General features: G+C 38.9%; 1 protein-coding gene and 1 non-coding gene across 3 annotated transcripts in view; both read right to left on the minus strand.

Annotated features, from left to right (window-relative positions):
- Nucleotides 1-12,500, minus strand: part of LOC106874798 (uncharacterized) — a 123,323-nt gene that overhangs the window by 56,813 nt on the left and 54,010 nt on the right. Inside the window, exon 1 of one of the 2 annotated variants that reach the window (XM_052973965.2) lies at nucleotides 7,941-8,066. The exons of the other annotated variant lie outside the window; for it this stretch is intronic. Within the exon in view, the coding sequence (XP_052829925.1) occupies nucleotides 7,941-7,966 (26 nt within the window). The 5' untranslated portion in view covers nucleotides 7,967-8,066. Of the gene's footprint in view, nucleotides 1-7,940; nucleotides 8,067-12,500 lie in introns of those variants that run through there. 2 annotated transcript variants of the gene reach the window in all.
- On the minus strand, nucleotides 3,981-4,054 carry Trnan-guu (transfer RNA asparagine (anticodon GUU)). Its single transcript has one exon. It is a non-coding gene; the product is annotated as a tRNA-Asn (tRNA).

Consider the following 12,500-nt stretch of genomic DNA (forward strand, 5'->3'; position numbering starts at 1 on the left):
TTCTCTTTTCCTGATAAACAAACAGCAAATGTCATGGCAAAGAAATTTGAAATTTTACAATTAGATTCAATTACAACTACTTACAATGTCCCTTCGGCTACTACCACCCCTACCAGCACTTTCACCTCCACCACCACAGGCAGCAACACCCACCACCACCTTCACCACCACCATTACCATTACTCATGGAAGCAGTAGTACCACCACCACCACTACCACCTTCACTACAGCCATCACAACCACCTCCACTACCACCATCATCATCATAATCACCACCACCATCATCATCATAATCACCACCACCACCACCACCACCTCAATCATCATCATCATCACCCCCACCATCATCATCATCACCATCACCACCACCACCACCTTCATTACAGCCACCACAACCACCTCCACCACCACCATCATCATCACCACCCCATCACCATCACCACCACCACCACTCCACTTCTGCCTCCCACCCTTCAACACTGACATTACTCTCTTCCAACCGTCAACCCTTATTTCTCACAACATCCTCTGTAAAAACCAAACAACCAGCTTCCTCAATCACTCCATTCTGCTGTCACCTATTTCTATGCAATGATGATGATGACGATGTTGATGGTGGCTGTGGCCGTCGTCATCATTGTCATTGTCGTGGTGCTGGTGGTGGTGGTGATGGTAATGGTGGTGTTGGTTAGGAAGGGCATCCAGCTGTAGAAACTCTGCCAGATCAGATTGGAGCCTCGTGCAGCCTACTGGTTTCACCAGTCCTCAGTCAAATCGTCCAACCCATACTAGCATGGAAAGCGGACGTTAAACGATGATGATGATATATATGAAAATAGAAAAATGGGACATATATATATATGTATGTGTATGTGTGTATATATATATATATATATATATATATACACACACACACACATCACTATCACATATATAGATATCAACATGCACACATGCACAGACGATAACAGACACAAATATTGGGACATGGTGGTGGTGGAGGTGGTGGTGGTGGTGGTGGTGGTGGTAGTCAAGATAGCAATGATTGTTATCTCAGAGTTGGTAGCTACAGCAGCAGCAGCAGTGGTGGTGGTGGTGGTGGTGGTGGTTACCATGGAGTTGTTGGCAGTGATGGTGACAATGGCGAACACAGAAGTGGTAGCCACAGCAGCAATGGTATTGGTGGTGGTGGTGGTGGTGGTGGTGTTGTGAGATATAATAGGACGTAGTGTATGATATGCATTTAATGCAATGCGTTGCAAAAAGAACGCAACCACCCCCTTCACAGGGTGGCAGTAACCAGGGGGTAGTCGAGGGGGAGGTACTACTAGGGCGGGGCTGCCGGTGAAGGGGTGTGGGAGTGATGGGGTGGGAGCAGCACAGCAACCAGTGTGATGCAATAAAGCTTGATGCCAACGAAAAAGTGCAGAGAAACTCGGTGAGAACATAAACACCACCGCCGCCACCGCCATAGGATTTGTCTGCTTGTGTGTGCATGTCAATGCATATGTGTGTGTGTGTGTATGTGTGTGTGTGTGTGTGTGTGTTGGTTTTTATTTCTCATGTGGGAAGGTACACGTTTAGAAAGAAGTGAGGAATTTCGAAGTGAAGAACCTGTATTTGTATGATTCTTTAATGTCTGTGTGTTGCAGCAGTTCTACTCCCCCCACCATCATCGTCGTCCTCACCACCCTGCCGTTACCACCACCACCACCACCACCACCACCACCACCATCATCATCATCATCATCATCATCATCATCAGGATTATTATTATCATCACCATCATCATTGTTATTATCAATGTAATAGTTATTGTTATTATCAGGTAGTAAAACAAAAAAAAAGAAGAAAAAACAGAACCATTCTGCTGGTGGTATGTTTGTGACATGCCTCAATTCAGAGGTCACCTTCACAATATGAAATTATCTCAATTGACTTGACTTCTGTGAAGGGCGGGGGGGGGGATATGTCTATTTTGTCTGTGTGCCTATCTATCTGTCTGTCCATGTATATATATATTTGAGTGTGCATATGATATCTCCCCCCCCCCCATAGAATATATATAGAATATATATATATATATATATATATATATATATATATAGATAGATAGATACGTGTGTGTGTGTGTGTGTATCCGGGCGTTGTGAATGTTTATTGGGCGAAAACACCTAAAAGCTCCACGAGGCTCCGGCAGGGGATGGTGGTGAACCCTGCTGTACTCTTTCACCACAACTTTATCTCACTTCTGTTGTGCCTGTAATTCAAAGGGTCAGCCTTGTCACACTGTGTCACGCTGAATATCCACGTGTCTGTGGAATGCTCAGCCACTTGCACGTTAATTTCACGAGCAAGCTGTTCCGTTGATCGGATCAACTGGAACCCTCGTCGTCGTCACAAGCGACGGAGTGCCAACACACACACAGAGGCCCATGTACTTCCCACTTGTTGCGTTTGGGTACCAATGGATTTCTTTTCAACAATTAGCTTCCAAAAACTACGTCAATATACTAAATTTGAAATAGATTGGAACAAATCTAAAGAAATTGATAAGTGTAAGCCAAACACAAAAGGTCCTGATTCTGTACCCAGTTTGTGAATTGTTTACAGTTCATCAATAATTTCAGGGTTCAATTCCAACGTTCGTTTGACAGTACAGCCATAGATTTTTTCTATAAACCTCTGTGAACTTTCTTCAATGAAATTATTTTAGGGAAATTTGGTGCTACTTCTCGTACATAAACAAATTAACTTACCCATGTGTAAAGCCAACAGCCTTTTTGTATAACACAAAAAAATGTCGACAAACTGACGGAGTTAGAGGGAAATTAACGAAAGATAACGATTCTGAACCCAGTTTGTGAATTACTTTACAAGTTACCAATAATTGGAAGGAATGAATTCCAAAGTACGTTCCACATAGTTATTACATAAGTCTTTGTAAAAAAAAATCTTTCTTAATGAAATTCTTTAAATTTAGTTCCAGGAGAGTTGAATGTCCATTGGACACGAATGATGAGAAACTATATGCTTACCTTCTGATCATTTAAGAAATATTCATGTGGTATCTTTTGGGGATCTATATATCTCGAACATATCGATATGTTTAAGTTTACGGCCATCTCACTTTGAAAACACCGGTTCTCGTCCGATCACCGAAGTTGAGCAAAGTCGAGCCTAGTTGGTGACCGCTTGGGAAACCTAGGTGCTGTAAAAAATGGTGGCGAATCCTGCTGTACTCTTTCACCACAACTTTCTCTCACTCTTTCTTCCTGTTTCTGTTGTACCTGTATTTCAAAGGGTCAGCCATGCCACACTCTGTGTCACGCTGAATCTCCCCGAGAACTACGTTAAGAGTACACGTGTCTTTGGAGTGCTCAGCCACTTGCACGTTAATTTCTTGAGCAGGTTGTTCCGTTGATCGGATCAACTGGAACCCTCGTCGTCGTAAGCGACGGAGTGCCAACAACAACAACAACAACAACAGATATGCTTGAAGAATCGTGATAGGACATGTATATATTGATAGTCAGTATAAATCTAAAGACGAATGATGCAAGACAGAAAATCAAAGCTGAGAGCAGATGGAAACTGAACTCGCGTTTCACCAGGATTAAAACCTATCGTTTAAATTTTGTTTATAACAAATAATACAATAATTTCTATGTAAAGAAAAAAAATTTAAATAGACGTGACTGCAAAAATAATGAAGTTTGGCAACTGCAGAAAAGAACAGAAACAATGACATATAAAATATGAAAGGGATTAACGTCATTGGATAGGCTCGAACCAAGAAGAGTAACGAAACAATGAAATGAAATAAAAATATAAAAATGATCCACGTCCCTGGGTGGGCTCGAACCACCAACCTTGCGGTTTTAAATGAAATAAAACTATAAAAAGGATCCACGTCCCTGGGTGGGCTCGAACCACCAACCTTGCGGTTTTAAATGAAATAAAAATATAAAAAGGATCTACGTCCCTGGGTGGACTCGAACCACCAACCTTTCGGTTAACAGCCGAACGCGCTAACCGATTGCGCCACAGAGACATTCCTGTTCGGGAGATGCTTAACAAGTAACTTATATGCGAAGCTTTCTGTTTCTCTGACCTACATTTTTAAAAGGACAGCAGACATTGCTGATAAAACGGAGCTGTCATCATGGAGATATTTCATTAAAGGTGCAGAACAGTTTGAATGCACTTTATGAGTTGCTATTTCCTGTTCCATTGTTCGCTGAGCTTTGTTTCTGTGTCTTATTCAAAAGGCGCAGAAAATCGGAAACATTTTAAAATAACGTTTGTTTAGCCATTGTCTAATGATTGCATTTTTACACTTCATCTCGAATTATTTCTAGTTTCGTTTTAATATCCCTTGCATTAAATGTTAAAACTAATTTAAACGTTGTTGTTTAGTGCCCCCACCACTACCAGAAGTCCTGGGCGAACTGACATACGTTTAAAAGCATTCCATTTGTGACCATCCTGTCTTTTATTCAAAAGATTCTTTCCTATTGAAGATAATGTTTAATTTGAGGTACATTTGGCTGTAATTTCTGTCAAGTGAAGGCTACTTCGTTCGATCATAGCTATCGCTGTTCATCTTTAAATCATTTATCCTCTACATCTCGTACAATCTCTCTCTCACTCAGCGAATCTCTCATCAGACATGATGATCTTTCGTTTCACATACATATAATGGCGGACAGCAAACCGAACAGAAGGCCATTGCGAAACTATTGCACGGTAAACCATATTTTCTTTTCGTAACTCTCAATGTTTCGACTTTATATACGAATGTAATAAAAGGGAAATGGAATTATAGGGAAAGCAACCTATCGTCCATTGCATGGAACTTAAGATAATCTTTATATCTTTTATCATTGACTTGTTTAAGTCATTGGATAGCGGCCATGTTAAGGCACCGCCGAATAATTTTAGTTGGAGGAATCGACTCCAGTACTTATTTTTTAAAGCCGGGTACTTCTTCTATCGGTCTCTTATGCTGAACTGCTATGTTACTAGGGACATAAGCACACCAACATTGGTTATCAAGCAGTGGGGAGGGGACAAACATAAGGAAACATACACACACAAATGACGGGCTTCTTTCAGTTTCCGTCTACTAAACCCATTCACAAGGCTTTGGTCGGCCCAAGATTATAGTAGAAAACACTTGCCCAAGGTGTCATTCAGGAGGACTGAAACAGGAACCCAGGCTTCATTCTTAGCACCCTCACCCCAACTAACCATCACAAGCAAATTCAAAGCAACTGTATTTCACAAATAAAACTTAACCTAATGAACCCATTATTTTGTTGTTTTTACATGAATCGCTACCCCCATTATCGCCCCACTTTTCTTAAGCGCCCCCTCGGAACTTTCCACTGCCCCCAAAGGGGGGGGAGGTAATACCACTCACTTCAGGAACCACTGATCTAAATTAAAAGTCCTATTTTTGTATGTGTGTGTGTGTGCGTATGTATGTGTGTATATATATGTGTGTGTGTGTGTATATATGTATATATGTACATAAGTATATCTACATGTGTGTGTGTATATGCATGTATATATATATGTATATATATATGTGTGTGTGTGTGTGTATGTATGTATATATATGTAACATATGGTATAATTATAAACAGGGCAAATTTTAGCCATTTCTCCCCAGACTGAAAAAACGATGAACAACCTTAATTGATTTTTTAACCTTATTGGGTTCTTATCAGAGGCATCCACATCATTTTGACAATCTGCAGAGAAATATATGTATGCATATGTATAGCTTAATGTTTTGATGTCATCATTGTAAAGACAAAGAAAAAGAAAAAGAAAGCCAAAGGTTGATTATCTTTACTTTATTCCACCTGATTAAAATGTTGAAGATATTTATCTTTGTTTTAAATGGATGGTTGCTTGCTGTTTGTTTTATTTATTTATTTATTTATTTTTATTATCGGCAACAAATATTATTGCACAGATTTTTATCTCCGCACACACACACACACACACACAAATACACACAAGTGTTACACTTGAATATACACCCATAGTTAAAACTACTGATTATGCGCCCAAAATATGAAGTGCACTTAAAATTTTATCTGAAGGAAGTATGCTTATAAGGTGTGTTTACATGTGTGATTTTTTTTAATCTGGTGATAAAAATGGACTCTGTGTTTCCCACCAGCTGTGTGTGTTACTTATATAAGATCAAAATAGCACTTAGGGGCCACTCATGAGTTGGGGTTTGTTCATAGTCTTTACACCTTCTGTTCAAATTGTGAGTAACAATGAAGTCAAAATTCAAAAGACACAATATATCTGAAAATAAAATGGGATGGTCATAGGTGGTATACGTTTTCTTATTGGGTTGATTATTCAGAGCTCACTTGGAGTCGAATAACAATAACAAGAGCAATTTTATTATGAAGGTTACATTTCTTTCTGTATTAAAGCCACAAGTTACTTCAGTTCAGAACAGCTGCTGAGCATTTATAATGGTAAAGTACACTTCAGTGTAGAGTTGTCTTCTGAATTATGCACCAATCAAACTTGCATGCATTCTTGAAAAACATCCAAAATAAAGTCAAGATGTTGTTGTCTGTTCGTCGAGATATTGATCTATTGATCTGATAGTGAAGATGTTTGCCTGGTAGTCAATAGGTCTATTATCTACTCAATATTTTCCTTTTCTTGAGCCCTCAGACGCATAAGGTCAATTGCCCAGTTTCTATGACATGTAAGTGACCAAGGTCACAACATTACCCCTAAATTGGATGCCCTTCCATTGCAGGGTTCAACACCAGCAATTTTTGAGAAGGGACAAATCAATTACATTAACTCCAGTACTTGACTGGTACTTTATTTTATTGATCTTAAATGAATGAAAGGCAGAGTCGACCTCAGCAGGATTTGAACTCAGAATGTAATGCCATTAAGCATTCTGTCTGAAATGTCAACAATTCTATCAGTTCACCATCCTGCTAACATGCTAACGTTTCTGTTTCTGCTAGCTTGCCGCCTTAGTTATGATGATAATAATGGTTTCAAATTTTGGTACAAACCCAGCAATTTTAGGAGAGGGGGGTTAGTCAATTAAACCAACCCCCACGCGTGACATTGGCGGCAGTGGTAACACTGCTGGTAATTATTAAACAGGATGTTCATAACTAGAATTCCTTTGATTGCAAATCTGCTCAATCAGGTCTGACCTGTGGCTAAACAACAACAACAAAAATACTGGTTTTTAAAATACCACTCAAACTATACTCTCTCTCTCTCTTACTCTTTTACTTGTTTCAGTCATTTGACTGCGGCCATGCTGGAGCACTGCCTTAGTTGAGAAAATCGACCCCAGGACTTATTCTTTGTAAGCCTAGTACTTATTATATTGGTCTCTTTTTGCCAAACTGCTAAGTTACGGGGACGTAAACACACCAGCATCGGTTGTCAAGCGATGGTGGGGGGACAAACACAGACACACAAACACACATACATTTATATACATATATACGATGGGCTTCTTTCAGTTTCCGTCTACCAAATCCACTCACAGGGCTTTGGTCGACCCATGGCTATAGTAGAAGACACTTGCCCAAGGTGCCACGCAGTGGGACTGAACCCAGAACCATGTGGTTGGTAAGCAAGCTACTTACCACACAGCCACTCCTATTTTCATAATTTTGTTTAATTACTCCCAGAAATCATTTGTTTGTCTTTCTTTATATACAATTAGCACATTTTACTTAGTTCAAACTCGTTTTTTTTGCTATTTAAAAATTTCTAGATTGCAGCTGTGACAAATTCTACCCCACCCCCTAACTTGTTTGATAGCGGAGTGTTTTATATTTGGTGAAGGAAATACATTGTGTCAACAACAGACTTTATGTAAAATGATATCATATCTAAAGCAGAATTGTTTAAAATCTTACTTTTTTTTTTTCGTTTTGGCTTTCATTGTTTGCTTCTAGTTTTGTTTTTGGGGTTTTTTTTTTTCCTTTTTGTTTTATCTTTCCATAGAGAACTTATCAGTAATTGTCGACTTCACTGAATATGGTAAACTGTCTGTTTTATCTGTTACTTTCCCTCTCTTTCTCTCTCTTTATGTATGTATGTGTGTGTGTGTGTATATATGTATTTATTTTGCAATAAAATACTGTGGAGAGACTTTTTGAACACCCTGTATATGTATGTATGTATGTATGTATTTGTGTGTCTCTGTTTGTCCCCCCACCATCGCTTGACAACCGATGTTGGTGTGTTTACGTCTCCCGTAACTTAGTGGTTTGGCAAAAGGGACCGATAGAATAAGTACTAGGCTTTTCAAAGTTCAAACCTGAAGTGAATTTTGACTTAATGTTTTTTTCCGATAAAATAAAATACCTGGGAAGTTCTAAGACTAATATTTATATTCTTAGATAAACATTTTGGAAGTGAAAACAATTATATAAGAAAACTAAGGCTTCAACCCAAGATGTTCTCTTTTGCGCTGATTTTAGATAAATTTTTCACAGTGTCTGGCTTTTGACCTCCATAACTGTACATAATTTTCGTTTCCTGTATCAGACAGATATCTCTGAGGTGTTGTTGTGGTTGTTGCTGCTGCTGCTGTTGTTGTTGTTGGTGGTGGTGGTGGTAGTAGTGGTTGTGGTGGTGATGGTAGTTGTCGTGGTGGTGGTGGTGGTGTTCTTGTTGCTGTTGTTTTTGTTGTTGGTGGTGGTAGTAGTGGTTGTGGTGGTGATGGTAGTTGTGGTGGTGGTGGTGGTAGTAGTGGTTGTGGTGGTGATGGTAGTTGTGGTGGTGGTGGTGGTGGTGGTGTTCTTGTTGCTGTTGTTGTTGTTGCTGTTGCTGTTGGTGGTGGTGGTGGTGGTAGTAGTAGTAGTTGTGGTGGTGGTGGTCTTGTTGCTGTTGCTGTTCTTGTTGTTGCTACCGTCGGTGTTGTGGCTGTACAACCCTAAGTCATTTCTGATTGAACATACCTACAGCAAGCAGTTAGTCTATTGTATTTGGATTTGGCAGAGGTTTCAATGGAAATTTACCACCGATATTCCTTACATTGGAATACATAAATGTATTTTTAGCATATTTATCCCAGACAAAGGTCTTCTGATAGACGATTGCATATTATTTTAGGAACAGCATCATGCCACAAAGAAGCATTATTGAATGCCTGCTCCTAATTGCATGCATATTCTGTATTCTAATTTTCACAGCAATGAGTAATGACCTCCATGCCGCCAGGCAAAATTTTAATTGTTCACTCTCAGACAGTCTGGCAATCTGGCAGAATCGTTAGCCCATCAAACAAAATGTTTAGCAGCACTTCTTCCAGCTCTGTATGTTCTGAGTTCAAATCCTACCATGGTCTGCTTTATCTTTCATCCCTCTAAGATTGATAAAATGCAGAACCAGTTAAGTACTGAAGTTGAGTTGATGTAACTGGCTGGTTCCCTCGCTGGCCTTGACCCCTACAATGGACAAGCATGCCATTCAGGGGAATGTGGTAATCTTGGTTACTTATACCCCATGGAAACCAGGAAACCAGCTTTATGAATCCTTGACTCAGGAAGAATATTAAAAAAAAAACCTTTTTTTACCATTTTACTGGATCAATGGGAGAGCAGTACCTCTCAGACATGCACTGGTTATATGAATGGAACCCAAAGGTCTCTCTCCAACCCCACTCCACCATCCCTGGCTGAACTCAGCAAGGGCAGAAGGGTTTTATTTGAAGAAATTGACTGCAGTATTTATGTTTTTTTTTAAGCCTGTACATATTCTATTGGTCTCTTTTGCTAAACTCCTAGGTTGCAAGGAACATAAACAAACCAACACTGAGCATCAAGCAGTAGTGGGGGTAGGTATGACACACAGACACACACACACACATACACACGCACACACACACACACACACACACACACATGCATCTATATACATAACAGGCCTCCTCAGTTTCTTGCAAGACATTGGTCAGTCTGGAGCTATAACAGAAGACGATTGCCCAAGGTGCCATGCAGTGGAACCGAACCCAAAACCACATGGTAGCAAAGTGAGCTTCTTAATGACACAGCCAAACCTGCACCTAATACATACGAGATAAATGAAAACTGATTGGTTGAATGTTTTTTACGTCATACAACAATAGTACATACCTTGAGAAGAGATGGTTGTGTGCCATTTTGAAGTAAGCCACTGGACTTAATGATAGGTGACCTTTTTACTAATTCTGACACTAATTACATTTGGTAATTCTATGACCTTTGAACTTAACTAATTCCGTAATTAGATGTAACCTGTTTTAATTCGACAGGATCTAAAAAAAGGAAAAAAAAAAACATTGATGACCAAAACATCAATGACAAGTATTATGTCATCATTGTCACTGAACAGAAATTGTATATAAGTAACACTCACTTATCTCACCATCTCTCATCATCCCTGTTGTACCTTCCCGTCCACAATCTGACCATTGTCTCAAAGATTCTCTGAAATGTATGGGCACTGCTCCTTCCTTCCTTCCTTCAGACATAGCAACTAAAGAAAATACCCACGCATCCAATCCTTCTTCCCCAGAATATTATTCCTCTGGAATCTGCTTCTCTTATGTTTTTACTGCTGGTGTTGGTCTGCAAGAGTTGAAATGGAAGATGAACAGCAACAGTTTCGCTAATCTTGGAAGACCTGCAAAGGTCATGTGCACCGACCCATTCTCTTATTCTTTTATATTCTCTTATTCTCTTATTCTTTTATTTGTTTCAGTCATTAGACTGAGGCCATGCTGGGGCACTGCCTTGAAGAATTTTAATCGAACAAACTGACTCCATTACTTTTTATTTTTTAAGCCTGGTACTTATTCTATCAGTCTCTTTTGCCAAACTGCTAAGTATTACTTAATTGTGTTGTTATCAATTGGTTTTGTTCTGGGAGTTAAAACCAAATGTTAGATAACAGCACATTTAAATAATATTGTGCAGTCTTCAGAGATAGCAGGAATCCTGCAATATTTCTGCCATCTCTGAAGAGCATGCAATATTACTTATCCATGCTGTTATCTAACATATGGTTTTTATACCCAGTGCAAAACTGTTTGATTGATAAGATCGGCCGTAATGGATCTATAATACTGTATATTCTGATTAATATACCCACTCTTGATAAATATACAAGCACATATGCTTTAATATAGATACTCAGACGACTATGTGTGTATATATATGTGTGTGTGTGTGTTTATGTATGTATGTATGTATGTATGTATGTATGTATGAATGAATGAATATTAATTTTTATTTTCACCAAGCATAACATATAATTTAGTAACGAGATGAGACCTTCATTTTACTCAAACGTGTTCACACAAAACGAAAGAAAAAATAAATCTCTGACAACTTATTTCCTCTAAACTACTGAAACTAAATGTGCAATTATCCTGCGTAAATTATGTCAGAATTGACTCAGATGTCATAAATTTAGTTCTGGTGCGATTTCTAAGATGACAGACATTTAAAATGTCCATTTGTTGAAATAAACGACTAAGAAATATTATCTGTAAATTGTTCACTAAAAGACAGGAAAAACGAATGTAAAAGAGATGGGTGTGTTAAAAGGAACAGGAACAAGAAAGATTATCGCTAATTTTCATTACTTAAAACTTCAACAAAAATAGACATGATTATTATCTTTTAGAAATGCGCAGTTATGTCATCTTGTTCAAAACTGGTTGTGTTGGGAGGTTAAGTACGATAAACATACATCTACTTACAGACTTTTATGAAGTGTAGCCTAGTTTGATATAAAACAAACATTACGTTACATTAAATTCACTGATTTAGAGACATGAAGAAATAAGAAGAAAAAAAATTGTTTTTCTTTTAACTTTTAACAAGTTTGCATTGATAACTGTTATTCTAAAATAGTTTTTAATTCTGGTACAAAGCCAGCAGTTTCGAGGGGAGAGTATTATCGAATACCATCAACCCTTGTACTTGACTGGTGCTTTGTTTTATCAAGCACGAAAGGATGAATGAACTCAGAAACCAAAGGACTGGAGAGAAAATTGACAGTCTGGTTCTGGAGAATTCTCGATGCACAATACTGCAGATGCACAATACTGCAGATGTCATAAAAAAAACAAAAAAAAACTATGAGCATGCTCTTGATTGAGCTGCTGCTCTGTCATGCCTTCTTCTGTTGTGGAGATGAAGGGCTCTTTGGCTGCTGTTTCATCTCAGGGTCATACCTGTAGACCCAATTCTTGTCACTGGTGATGATCCTTGATGTGAAGGATGGGTTGTCAGCAGCACATTGACGAAGATCTTGATAGACACCAGCTGGATATTCTTTCAGCTCAGTGGTCTGCAGGCGAGAGACAAACTTGGCAGAGATATGCCACGTGTTCAATTCAGACGTTACGATTGCCTGCATGGATCCATACAACAGACCAACCACATCAGCAATGTTGTTGTTTGTCCTCCAGTGATCCTCATGAA

Source organism: Octopus bimaculoides, chromosome 16 (assembly GCF_046866305.1).
Source record: "Octopus bimaculoides isolate indiv1 chromosome 16, ASM4686630v1, whole genome shotgun sequence".
Lineage (NCBI taxonomy): Eukaryota > Metazoa > Mollusca > Cephalopoda > Octopoda > Octopodidae > Octopus > Octopus bimaculoides.